Raw genomic sequence first — 14,044 nt, forward strand, 5'->3', positions numbered from 1 at the left:
CGAGCATGCTGTATTCTGAAAAACTGCCAATTTAGAGAACAAAGTTCACATGATGCAGAGAAACGGGACTGCTACTTGAGATGAACACACGAAGCAGCTGATTCACCATACTCCCGTGAACACAGCACAGAGCTGGTAACAGCTCAACCACTTTGTAAGCTGACAGAAGGACAACCCAGATAAAGTGCCACACAAGTGCACTATACTACAAAGAGGAAAAATGTAAGATTCTTGATGACATACGCTTTAAGAAAATTGCTTTGTTATCTTGACTGTGCACAGGGAGAGTAAGATAGGATAGCTAAAGGGTATCCTCTGAGGTACACTGTTATTTGTGTATGTTACAAAGAAGAATACACAAGTAGAACAGGTCCATTTCTGACTTTATATAGAAAAACAGATGCTCACTCGATTATTTGCAGATTCATACATGTCCCCTTCCACTTTCCGGGCGTATGCAACTAAGTTTTCCATCCGTCGGTCTTTTAAAGCAGCAGGATCCGGAGTAGGAAATATGGCTTGAACACTAGGAAGAGAAAATTCTACCATTATTATACCATGTCAGCTTCTCATTCTCATCACCGAAATGTACAATACTTTGAACTTTTTCCTCATTAGTTATTTTCTCATTTTTATACCATGTGCCTATTAAGTAAAATAAAAAGGGGTGGGATGTACTCAAATTGGAAATAATACCGGCCCAAATGAAATGGTCTCTGAGGTAAACAAAAGGTTTCCCCGATCAGAATGTAAGAAATGACACTGCAAAAATCCCCTCTGGCCCCGGTCACTCTAACATAGGACCAAAAAAATTATACCATGCTATTTGCATAAAGTTAGCGAGGAAAAGCTGACCTTTGTCATAGTGTCAAGAACCAACTGCCTTCAGACCCTTCTATTCTCCTCAATTTGTTCAGCTTAGTAAACTAAAACCTAATGGGGCACCTGGGTGGCTGAGTCAAATTAAGCATCCGACTCTTGATCAGGTCATGATCTCAGGGACACAGGATCGAGACCCACATCGGGCTCCACGCTCTGAGCATGGAAGCTGCTTAAGGAGTCTCTCTCTCCCTCAAAAACTAAATAAATATAACCTAATAATCACTACAAAATCTTGTAAGATAAAAAACTTGAAGTGGAAGGGGCAGAGATGCATAATGATTCCACCCAATTCAAAGTCTTTTTCTTTCTAACAATTCCCTACAAAACGCTTGGCACTGGTGTTCCTGAAGATCTGACAAATATATTTCCAGTCATTAATTTTTTTTTTTTTTTTTAAAGGACTTATTTATTTGACAGAGAGACACTGCGAGAGAGGGAACACAAGCAGAGGGAGTATGAGAGGGAGAAGCAGGCTTCCAGAGCCAGATGAGGAGCTCAATCTCAGGACCCTGGGATCATGACCTGAGCTGAAGGCAGGCCCTTAACAATTGGGCCACCCAGGTGCCCCTCCAGTCATTCATTTTATTATTTGGGTATCTCACATTCAGTTGTGCAAGATTTGGAAAAACTAAATGGAAAAGAAAGAAATGGAAGTTTAGAAGAATATTTGAGTTGGTAACAAATTCATAAGCATATAATACTCTTAATGGCAAGCCAGATGATCAATCCCAAATAATCTATTACCTGATATGAGATAACGATAGTTACACAATTTGAATATCACAAAATAAGTCCATTTCGTTCTTTTTTAACTCATTTTGTTAAAATCTTGGGAGTTTTCTCCTTGTTGTCAAATTCCACTAATAGGAATTTCTGAATTCCTAAATGAAACATAAAATATACTTGGTAGGCTAATGTAAGATAAAATAAGTTTAGATAAAAAAAGAGGACACATGGGCTCTAAACCAGTAAAAAATATGGATGGAATGAAGGAAACCCTTCTATTAAGTGGAGGAGAAATGAAAAAAAGACTGCTTTCTCAGAGAAAAAAATGCTGGACATCACTCACAGTGTAAGCTCTGTAGTGAGTGAAGTCCAAACTCTACTTTTATGATATTAGGCACACTATATTTTAATGCTCTCTATTCCTTCCCCTCTTTCCACTGACAAGAAGTAGCGAAGCTTCTTTAAAGAAGCTAAATGCCTGGTATTTATCAACTCCACAACGAACAGTGCAGAGATATCTCACGAACCGCTGACATGCATTTTTGGAGGTCCAGAAGACCACACAGAGCTGCCACCATTCAACATCTTAAGAGCTTTATTAGGGATACAAGAAAACAGTGTTACCACTACCATACTCTAATGCACTGAGACATGGTTTTGCTTCTAAAATTTGAAATTTGCAAAGGCAGGGACAGTAATTTTTAGCTAATATACTAAAAACCATCACTAGGGGGGCACCTGGGTGGCTCAGTGGGTTAAGCCTCTGCCTTCGGCTTGGGTCATGGTTCCAGGGTCCTGGGATCAAGCCCCACATTGGGCTCCCCACTCAGCAGGGAGCCTGCTTCCCCCTTCTCTCTCTGCCTGCCTCTCTGCCTACTTGTGATCTCTCTCTCTCTCTCTGTCAAATAAATAAATAAATAATTTAAGAAAAAAAAATCACTAAGTAGAAAAGGCTGAGAAGCAGAGAACAGGAAGCAAGAAAGCCACAGGAGCAGAAGCATTAGCGGCAACAGCCAGGCTACAAAAAAATCAATAATACCCCTCTTGTGGTTAAGTGCCTGGCAGAATTGGAAGCATGTTGACATGGTAACTCTTTATAAATAAGACATGCTCAGTCTTTACGAATAAGACATACAGTTTGTGAACAAGATGATTTCGAAGATCCTGAGTAATATCTTCATGCCATTGTTTCCGAATTCCAGTATTGGATGGTTGAGCTGCTGTTGGCATAGGACCCAGGGAGGCCACACTGGCATTTTCACTCATCATTGGGCTTTAAAATGGAATTGTGACATAGTTTTAGTGAAGAACGTAGGAGAAAGAAGATTTCATTTAGAGGGGACAGTGATGAGTACAAATGGTCCAACACACTATGACAAGTCTTTAAATAAAGAAATCTGAGAGAAACAGTATGTGTTTGTGAGGCAAAGTTAACTCACAACACCTGATCCTCTGGAGGGGGGGATGAAGTCTTAGGTTTAGAAGACTTAGGTGTTATGTTGTTAAGACTAAACTGTTACTTTGACACAACTTATCCCAGGGAATCACTGGGTAATAGATTAATTCTTACCTCTGGGACAGAGTAAGCTCATTTTTAAAGCAGCTGCATACTTGCAACTTCTTACTATATCCAGTTTACCCCAGATAATTGATATAACTTCAAATAATATTGTAGAAACCCAAAAGCATAGACTCAAATACAATATTTGCCTTCATTCATCAAGGATAGCTTCAAATCAAGGAAACAAAAAACAAAGAAATCTAACAAGTGCTTAAAACACAGGGCGCCCACCAAGAAAAAACTTACTTTTGAGAATTTATGGCTGAATGCAACATTGAGTCAGAGAGAAGATTCGGCGTCTGAACCCCTACACCTCCATTTACTCCCATAGGACTAGCACCTAAGTCAAGACAAACAAAAAAAAATTATTTTAAATATCAGTTAACAAAAAAAACAAAAGAAAGAAATGCTATAAAAGTACTAGAATATATCACAAGAAATTTCTGTCCTTTCAAAGACCCAAAACCCAGAAGCCATAGGACATTTAGAAACTTGAGTAATAAATAAAATAATCACCATAAGCAAAGAGACAAATGACAAACCAGGAAAAAAAAAAAATACTAGGGCCCTTTGGCAAATGCTGACAAATTAAAAAATCCACACACACTCTTTGACTTGGTATTTCTATTTCTGGTATGTTGTCTTATAGGTGTACTCATACATGTATGGACAGACACTGGGTAAAATGACATTAAAAGCAAAAAAAAAAAATCAGAACCAAAACTGTGTAGGTAACAACTACATATGCATATATTTTCATAAGCACAACTTATGTAAGGATGTAAGGAACCTAAGTGTGATGATCACTGGAGAGGGGGAAACGAAAGATGGTCTTTTGGTTAAACATTTGAATACTCCTTCAAAAACTGACCTGAATAGTTCTATGTGTATATATTTACCTCTTCAATTGGCAATTTTAATTAATAGCTCATTTCTTTAAAAGCAATATTCACACACAAACAAGATTTTCATGTGGTAAAAGCGAAAACCAAAAAACCCTACAAGTTTTACAATTCTATCAATACACCTCAAGATATTTTAGTTAAAAACAAGGAAACAAAACTTCCCACTATAACGGGAATAATTGGCCAGACCTGTAAATAACATTTAATGAAGAAAAATGCTGGTGTTTTCCTTCTCCATGCTTCCTAAATACTTAGGCAGAAATTTGCTTCTGACATCGGCCCAGCTCTGAAATGTAGTTGCTGGAAGTCATCTTTTAAAACAGAATTGTACTATTCGTAATTCAGTATTTGTCTGTGTAAATACTCCATGTGTAAACACTTTTTTTTTTTTTAAAGATTTTATTTATTTATTTGACAGAGAGATCACAAGCAGGCAGAGAGGCAGGCAGAGAGAGGAGGAAGCAGGCTCCCTGCCGAGCAGAGAGCCCGATGCGGGGCTCGATCCCAGGACTCTGAGATCATGACCTGAGGCGAAGGCAGCGGCTTAACCCACTGAGCCACCCAGGCGCCCCATGTGTGTAAACACTTTTTAAAAAAAAATTTATTTATTTGACAGACAGAGATCACAAGCAGGCAGAAAGGCAGAGAGAGAGGAAGGGAAGCAGGCTCCCCACCAAGCAGAGAGCCCAATGCGAGGCTCGATCCCAGGACCCCGGGATCAACGTCCTGAGCCGAAGGCAGAGGCTTTAACCCACTGAGCCACCCAGGCGCCCCTAAACGCTCCTTTTTAGAGAAATTAGGTACCCATAATATTGATTTGCTTTATCAATGGCAGCAGCATGAAGGGGTACAAGAAAAAGTGATGACCCTCCACGCATTTGCTTACTGTCTTCTAACGGCACACGAAAACATAGCAAAACATTCTCTATGAATCCCCAGGTCCATTTAATACTCAGCCCTGACTCCCAAATTATAGCTCAATCATAACTTGAGAAGGAATACCCTTATATAGGTTAATATTTAAGATCCTGAGAGGAGGTTAAAAAAAAAATCCCAAGAGCGAACATTCACTTGAGAATACAAAAATGAAGAAGTCAAACAATACTGGCACTGCCAGAGATGAAGTCAGAAGGGGAAGGAAGGAATCACAACACCTAAAAATCATTAAGGATATATTTTTGTTGGGGCACCTGGGTGGCTCAGTCAGTTAAGGGTCCAACTTTTTTTTTTTTTTTTTAAAGATTTTATTTATTTGACACAGAGAGAGAGAGAGAGAGTACACACGAATGGGGGAGCAGCAGAGAGCCTGACGCGGGCCAATCCTAGAACCCGGAGATCACGACCCAAACCCAAGGCAAGGCAGACACTTAGCCAACTGAGTCAGTCACCCAAGTGCCTTGCATCTGACTCTTGATATTGGCTTAGGTCATGATTTCAGGGTAGTGTGATCTAGGTCCATACTGGGCATGGAGCCTGCTTAAGATTCTTTCCCCCTCTCCCTTTCTTTGACCTTTCTTCCCCTCTACAAATAAGAGAATATATTTTTGTTTTCTAAGCCCTAGGAAGAATCCCATACTAACCTTTACAGAGAAAGGGAACTCAGAAAGAACTATAAGAATGTGGTCAAATATGGTCAAGGAGTCTTATACAAAAAAGCTCTAATTTAGGGCTCCAGAAGGGAGTCCACCTTCTGGCTACAGAATTTCTATAACTGGATATGTATTAACAGAGATCTTGTAATTTTTGTCTGCTTAATTGCTTCCTTGCCTATCCAAACTAGAAATGTTTCAAAATAGGGGCCATGCCCCTTTCACATTATTTTTTTCCCTAGCACACAGCACATCTGAATGAATGTTGTTTCTCATTTACTTAAATGTCCCCATCAATCAAAGGAACCTGAAATTTATAACTGAGAATGCTCCAGCATTACAGCCGGTTGAGCCACAGGAGGAGAAACACCTGTAGTCCCGAGTCATTTTGGAGGATCTTAGTCTGCTCAAAAGCACTAGTATAAAGTCCTGCTTAGGTGCTTCTTCCTACCCAAGACTATAAACCTCAGGGAACGATGGTACGACATAGACCCATAAACACAAATACTACTTTTTCTCAAACTCCAATAGTCTAAACTGGCACTTGTATCTGAGAAATAGGTGACACAGAAGACCTTTAGAAGAGAGCACAAAACAAAACCCAGGAGTTCTTAACAGTAACAGCTCCAGAATTTCCATTAAATAGCGGAAAGATAGCTAACCAATAATTTGAAGGTCAGTAATAAAGAGAATAGAGATACTATAAAGGCAAATAAAGAGTCTCAAGACATTTTTATGATGAAATTATTAAAATCTGACCACGTACACACCACTATACATGACATATTCATACCAAGAATGTTTAATCTGGATCTAATTACAAGGAAACAATCAGACTATTATAAATTATAGGACAATCTACAGTGATCATCAAAAGTCAATGTGTGATGAATAAAGAGAGGGGAGATGACTTCTAGATTAAGAGAAACACATGGCACATAACAAACTGAATGTAAAAACCCGAATGACTTGGTGGGGTTATGGACATTGGGGAGGGTATGTGCTATGGTGAGTGCTATGAAGTGTATAAACCTGGCGGTTCACAGACCTGTACCCCTGGGGCTGAAAATACGTTATATGTTAATCAAAAAGTAAAACACTAAAAAAATAAATAAATAAAATCCACCTTTTTGGGGTGCCTTGGTGGCTCAAAAAACAAACAAAAAAAAACCCCGAATGACTCTGGGGGACAACTGGAAAAATTAAAATATAGACTGTACATTAGATGACATTATTAACAAACGTTAGATTTTGTACACATGACAATAGTGTTGTGGTTACGGAGAAGAATATCCTTTTTATTAGGAAACATGCTGAAACAGCAGTCCAATGTCAGGACAGCTCAAGAATACACAGAAACAAAGCAAATGTGGCAAAAATGCTGAGAACAAAGAAATCTAGGTAAAAGGTGGGGCGCCTGGGTGGCTCAGTGGATTAAAGCCTCTGCTTTCGGCTCAGGTCATGATCCCAGGGTCCTGGGATCGAGCCCCACATCGGACTCTCTGCTCAGCGGGGAGCCTGCTTCTCCACCCCCTCCGCCTGCCTCTATGCCTACTTGTCATCTTTGCCTGTCAAATAAATAAATAAAAATAAAATCTTAGGGGCGCCTGGGTGGCTCAGTGGGTTAAGTCTCTGTCTTAGGCTCAGGCCCTGATCTCAGGGTCCTGGGATCAAGCCCCGCATCGGGCTCTCTGCTCAGCAGGGAGCCTGCTTCCTCCTCTCTCTCTCTGCCTGCCTCTCTGCATATTTGTGGTCTCTGTCAAATAAATAAATAAAATCTTTAAAAAAAACATAAATAAAATAAAATCTTAATAATAAAAAAAAAAAGACAGTAGGGGATGGGGATGCGCCTGGGAGGTTCAGTTGTTAAGCCTCTCCTTTAGCTCAGGTCATGATACTGGGGTCCTGGGATCGAGCCCTGCATTGGGTTCCCTGCTCAGCAAGGGGCCTGCTTCTTCCTCTCCCACTCCCCCTGTGTTCCCTCTCTTGCTGTCTCTGTCAAATAAATATATAAAATCTTAAAAAAAAAAAAAAAAAAAAAAAAAGGACTGCAGAGAGGGGTGCCTGTGTGGCTCAGTTGCTTAAGCGTCGGACTCTTGATTTCTGCTAAGGTTCCAAGACTGAACTCTCCCTCACACCCAGCATGGAGCCTTCTTGAGATTCTTTCCCTACCTCTCTCAAGAAAAGAAAAAGGTTAAGACTGTGGAGAACATTACATGCCCTAGTCAGGGGGATTCCATTTTGAGATGCATTTCTTTTATTATCTAAGTTTTAGAGAACTCATAAAAAGAAAATGAAAAGAGGGCTGCCTGGGTGGCTCAGTGGGTTAAGCCTCTGCCTTCAGCTCGGGTCATGATCTAAGGGTCCTGGGATCGAGTCCCACATCAGGCTCTCTGCTAGGCAGGGAGCCTGCTTCCTCCTCTCTCTCTACTTGTGATCTCTCTGTCAAATAAATAAAATCTTAAAAAAAAAAAGAAAGAAAGAAAGAAAATAAAAAGAGAGGGGCACCCTTCAACATAAACACATAGGACTATTTACCTTTTTTTTAAGATTTTATTTATTTATTTGACAGAGAGAGAGAGATCACCAAGTAGGAAGAGCAGCAGGCGGGGGAGAGGGAGAAGCAGGCTCCCTGCTAAACAGAGAGCCCGATGCAGGCCTCGATCCCAGGACCCTGAGATCATGACCTGAGCCTAAGGCTTAACCCACTGAGCCACCCAGGCGCCCCAGGACTATTTACTTTTACAACTCGCTTCTTCTTCTTCTTTTTTTTTTTTTTAAGATTTTATTTATTTATTTGAGAGAGAGAGAGACAGTGAGAGAGAACATGAGAAGGGAGAAGGTCAGAGGGAGAAGCAGACTCCCCGTGGAACTGGGAGCCTGATGTAGGACTCGATCCCAGGACTCTAGGATTATGACCTGAGCTGAAGGCAGTGGCTTAACCAACTGAGCCACCCAGGTGCAGGACTATTTACTTTTAAAAGCGCTTTGACACTGGGTGTGGTGCATAAACAATGAATCTTAGAACACTGAAAAAAATTTAAAAAAAAATAAAAGGGCTTTGGTATAAAAGAAATAACACTTCATATATAAGCCTTTGCCCATCTGGCTTGGGCCTAATAGATAGAAACCATGAGGATGTAACATGCCAAAAAGAGGAGTTTGTTTTCACACCAGCTTTTAAGATGGGATTGAACACAAAAGAAAGAAATGAGGTATTCTAGAAGTTTTAGCTCATGATGATTATTACTAATATGGCACCAATAATAACTGAAGCAACAGGAAAGAGATGGAAACTTAATCTTCAATCCTAAAATATAGACACTGAGAAAAGGGAAAAAGAAATCTCAAGAAGCTAACTTTCAAATGATTTTGAATGTCTCTCTGTCAAATAAATAAAATACATCTTAAAAAAGAAAAGAAAAGAAAATGAGCACAAAAAGGCAGGATTAGTTAGTTCTTTACCCCAGTTTCTTTTTTTGTTTTGTTTTTTTTTTTTTCTGGTCTAGTTTTTTAAACTAGACCCTCAATAATTATTTAATAAGTTAGCAATGCTCATCAAGGAATGATGTATATTTGAGTTAAAAAGCACAAAAATCAGTAAGATTACATTTTTGTAAGAGTAGTGTGCCCAATTTTGTTTCCTCATTTAGAATTGGGCAGTAATGGGCAGAAATAAAGCTTATTACAAATATTAACAGAAGGGGGTGCCTGGGTGGCTCAGTGGGTTGAGGCCTCTGCCTTCGGCTCGGGTCGTAGTCCCAGGGTCCTGGGATAGAGCCCTGCGTCGGGCTCTCTGCCCAGCAGGGAGCCTGCTTCCCTTCCTCTCTCTCTGCCTGCCTCTCTGCCTACCTGTGATCTCTGTCAGATAAATAAATAAAATATTTAAAAAAACAAAAAACAAAAAAAACAAATATTAACAGAAGGATGACAATGGACTTCACAGGAAAAAATATGGTGGATTATACAGAACCAGACCTTTTTTGTTGTTGTTAAGATTTATTTTAAGGGGAGAGACAGACCACAGCACAAGTGAGAGGGGCAGACGGACAGGGAGAAACAATCCCAAGCAGACTCTGCACTGAGCACAAAGCCTAACTATGGAGTTCCGTCCAAGCACCCTGATACCATGACCTGGGCCGAAATGAAGAGTCGGATGCTAAACTGACTGCGCCACCCAGACGCCCCCAGACAGTTTTCTAGTCACAGAAGATCTCATCACCAAGGACAATTTTAGAATAAAGAGGCAAAGTATTAAAAGTCACTGACTCATCAGTGGATTTACTTATTTAACTATTTAAACAAAATGGCTTAGATGTTAACTGCATAACAGCAAAGGGATACAATCTAAATGCAAACCTCCTTCACTTGACTACACACAGAGGTGAACAATTTGCCCCAAATTAGGGTACTAGAACACTGCTCACTTTTCCCCTTCCTTCTCAGTCATATCATAGGAAAAGTTAAGTAAACACATACATTCAATAAGCTATTTCAAAAGGCACACCACTTCAGTGAGAATATGGGCATCTGTATTAACAATAACCACATTCGGGCACCTGGGTGGCTCAGTCAGTTAAGCCACTGCCTTCGGCTCAGGGTCCTGGGATCGAGCCCCACATCGGGCTCCCTGCTCAGTGGTGAGCCTGCTTCTCCTTCTCCCTCTGCCTGCCCCTCTGCCTACTTGTGCTCTCTTTCTCTGTGTCAAATAAATAAAATCTTAAAAACAAAACAACCCCCCCCAAACTAACCACACTCATTTCTATACATTTTAAACCAAAATACAACAATTTCCTTTCCTTTTTTTTTTTTAAGGTGGGTTGTTTTGTTTTTTTTTTTTAAGAAAGCAAAAGAAGATATTGAGAGAGAACTCACGCAGGGAGGAGAGGTAGAAGCAGGCTCCCCATTGAGCAGGGAGCGTGACGCATGCCTCGATCCCAGACCCTGGGATCATGACCTGAGCCAACAGCAGATGCTTAACCAACTGAGCCACCCAGGTGCCCCCACAACAATTTGTGTGGTTTAAGATGGGGAGGGGGAGGAAATCTAAATGTCCATGTGTAAAAGATTATTCTGTACAATGAATTACTCTTCAACCGTTAAAAAGGATACAGTGGGTAAGTAAAGTGAAAGATGTCCTAACTGCATTAAAGAAATAATTATAGAATAACACACAAGATCCCACTTCTAGAAATCCAAGTTCACATATGCTCGTAAGGATTAAAGAGGATATAAATCACTAGCAGTTGCCTCAGGTATACTGACTGCAATGAGGCTTTTATACTACAATCTTTAAAAAAATTACTTTAAGAACTAATCATGGGGGGCGCCTGGGTGGTTCAGTCAGTTAAGTGTCTGCCTTCAGCTTAGGTCATGATTCTCCCCCTGGCTTGTGCTCTGTCAAATAAATAAATAAAAACTTAAATAAAAATACCTTCAACAATTAGTCATGTAACAAAAAAAATTAAGAGTAGGAAGACACAGACACACACATAGACTAAAACTAAGGAGGTAATTCTGCATTTTACATGGCATTTACATATAACCAACATCACATCTGTCACTAGGGAGAACACAAACTTACTCATGTTGCTCATGGGCCGCATGCCTTGGGGTGACTGCCCAGACTGCTGATTCTGCTGGTTCTTTGCTTGCACCTGTGGCTGTGTCGGCATCTGATTTACTTGATAGGGCAGCCCAAGAGCTGCATAGGCCCTTTCTATAGAGCTGGGATCAATCTGACTAACAGTGCTTAGGCTGGGGGTAGACTGCTGACCCACCCCGAGAGAGCTAGTATTTCCAAGTCCAACTGGTGCTCCAGTCAGAATTGCTAGAGAAGACAAAGAAAATGGGATTACAATGTTAAAGATGTAAGAAAAACAGACCAACCCATCATGAATTTAAAAGACATAAAATTATTTTTATGTGATTATGAAACATCTCAGCACATGCCTCTTGTTTTTCATTATTTCCCTGAAAAATATGTCCAGATGCAGAACTGAATGGTCAAAAGAGGGTCACTGGCACGAAAGACTTTCAATCCAGAATACTCCAAAGCCTCCCTATAGGCTGTATTGGTGCTCCCACCAACAGTGTATCAATGATCAGAGCCACACAAATACCAACACCAGGGAGCATCATTTCTGCTAATGTGATGTGAGAGAAACAGCACCTTATTTCATTTTTTAATAGTGAACTTTTTGGTATGTCCTCCCTCTATTAAATAATAATTATTATTTCCTTATCCTAATTTTCTCCTGGGTTACTTATGACTTCATTAATTTACGGTACTTAATTCCTTCTTCAAATGCTGCACACATATTTCTAAATTTGTCTTTTCAGCCCTAAATGCTTAAGGTTTTGTTTCTAGAGAGGAGGTGTGGTAGTTGCACTTAAATCTTTCTCCTTTTGTCTTTCTCTAAGAAAAGCTCCTTATCATCCCAAGCTTATAAAAATAATCTCAAACTTTTTTCCTTTTTCTTTAAATTTCAAACTGGCTAGGTATTTAGACAAGTATAAAAGAGTAATTTGCCCAATGTCATTGTCTTTCAAGTTTTCATAAATGTAAAAATGAAGCATAAACTCACTGTTTTTATATAGAAGACTATTAACAGTTTCTGGATCTTTAGGTAATAGAAGACTAATTCTAATCTCATTAATATGAAATTAACAGGAGTGGAAACAACCTAGCCACAGGAATGTCACATAATCAAAAAGTACTCTAAATCCCACCAAACTGCACTGGTAAAAGTCTAAGAATATTCTTAGTACAAAAGCTTCTCAAAAGATTTAATCACTTACACTGTTGATTTCTCTTATCTCCAGCATTTTTAAGGGGCAGACACACAGGACAATCATGTCTCGTACAATTCTTCCAGTGTGAAATGATTTGTCGAGAAGATGCACAGTGTGCCACTAAAAAGAGCAAAAATAATTTTTTCAAATGCAGTTTATAGTTTTTTTTTTTTACATTAGTTATCAGCTAACTTATTGATAGCACTTAACAAGTGCTACAATGTTAACTCATTTCATCTTCCTAATATTCCTATAGGGTACTATAATCACTCACATTTTACAGTTCAGAAAATAGGCAAAACCTGGTTAACCAATTTGCATAAAGTCAGAATACTCAAAGTGGGATTCAAACTTTAAGCAACCTGGCTCCAGAGCCCATATTTTTCACCAAGATGCGCAATCTACTTTACTCTATAAAAACAGATTTCTAATGACTCCACAAATATATAAAATATACTAAGTTGGGTAACATTGTTTTAGTATTTGCCTGACTGCAAATCCTCAATAATATTTAAAGTATATTATGCTGGGGCAAATCAAAGTCAGTAAGGATCACCACAAAAGGGATATCCTTCAAAATTTCTACCACAACCCTAGATACTGACAAAATAATACTGAATTTTATTATATCCTAATATGGAGTAAGACATTAACTGTAAAGGAGTTTCAAAATAGAGATCACACTTTCTCTCTTCTCTTGGACTCTGAAGGTCAATCGCTGAGCACAGAGACCCTTGGAGCCCACTCACCTTGGCAGGACTTGCCTGACTGGCAGTGTGTCATGTGGTTTAGGACGTTCTTCATTGTGCGACAGTGGGGAAGGTTGCACTGCCTCACTTCCCCATTAGCCTGCTCCCTGCGCTGGCACTTGTGAGCGTGCAAAAGGAGAACCAGCTGCTGCTGGATGAGCTTGCGCTTCTCTGGGTCGGCTGTGTGCGCTCCAGAACCCATCCCTTGAGCTACTGGAGTCACAAGGCCTGGCTGCTGGACCTGTGGGGCCTGCTGTTGACCCTAAGGGATAAAACAACAAAGATACATTTAACATTAGGTGTCACAGTGTGCTCTTTAATAAATACAGACCTAGACATTTTCAATTAAAACTTTTAAGGACAGTCTACCATGTGCCACAGGGGATTCCAAGGTAAAACAAACAAACAAACAAAAAAACCCAAAAAACAATGGTTCCTACCATCAAGAAGCTCAGTAAGAAAACAAAGCTACATTACCAAGTAATACAGTCAAAGTATATATAGGATATAAAGCAAAAGTAAAGAGAACAGCATGATAAGCTGAGGTGGGAGAGGAAAAGGCAAGGAGTCTATAGTGAAGAGAATGTCCAACTCAGGTTCTGAAACACAGTAACAATGAAGAACTCCTCGGGAGACCTAGCAGGGTCCTTTTAGGTGGGTGAAAAATTAGTTTTTGTAATTATCGAAGAAAGCCCCTCTTCTTCCCCAGTGAAAAAAGTAAACATTTCTGGGGACAGAGATGCCTTGTTTTATTCATTTTTATATCTCTAATACTTTAAGTATTTGAAATACAGGCAATTCAGTGACTATATAACACAAATAAAAAAAATAAAAAAT

General features: G+C 39.6%; 1 protein-coding gene across 1 annotated transcript in view; it reads right to left on the bottom strand.

Annotated features, from left to right (window-relative positions):
- LOC111157665 (E1A binding protein p300) overlaps positions 1 to 14,044 on the bottom strand; it is an 85,932-nt gene that overhangs the window by 41,373 nt on the left and 30,515 nt on the right. The window contains exons 4-9 of the mRNA XM_022519281.1: positions 13,208 to 13,469; positions 12,465 to 12,578; positions 11,248 to 11,493; positions 3,416 to 3,509; positions 2,744 to 2,881; positions 409 to 526 (exon numbers count right to left, since the gene is read on the bottom strand). Coding sequence (XP_022374989.1) covers positions 409 to 526; positions 2,744 to 2,881; positions 3,416 to 3,509; positions 11,248 to 11,493; positions 12,465 to 12,578; positions 13,208 to 13,469 — 972 coding nt within the window. The remainder of the gene's footprint in view (positions 1 to 408; positions 527 to 2,743; positions 2,882 to 3,415; positions 3,510 to 11,247; positions 11,494 to 12,464; positions 12,579 to 13,207; positions 13,470 to 14,044) is intronic.

The sequence above is a fragment of the Enhydra lutris genome, unplaced genomic scaffold (assembly GCF_002288905.1).
Source record: "Enhydra lutris kenyoni isolate GAN:26980312 unplaced genomic scaffold, ASM228890v2 scaffoldscaffold55, whole genome shotgun sequence".
In the NCBI taxonomy this organism is placed as follows: domain Eukaryota; kingdom Metazoa; phylum Chordata; class Mammalia; order Carnivora; family Mustelidae; genus Enhydra; species Enhydra lutris.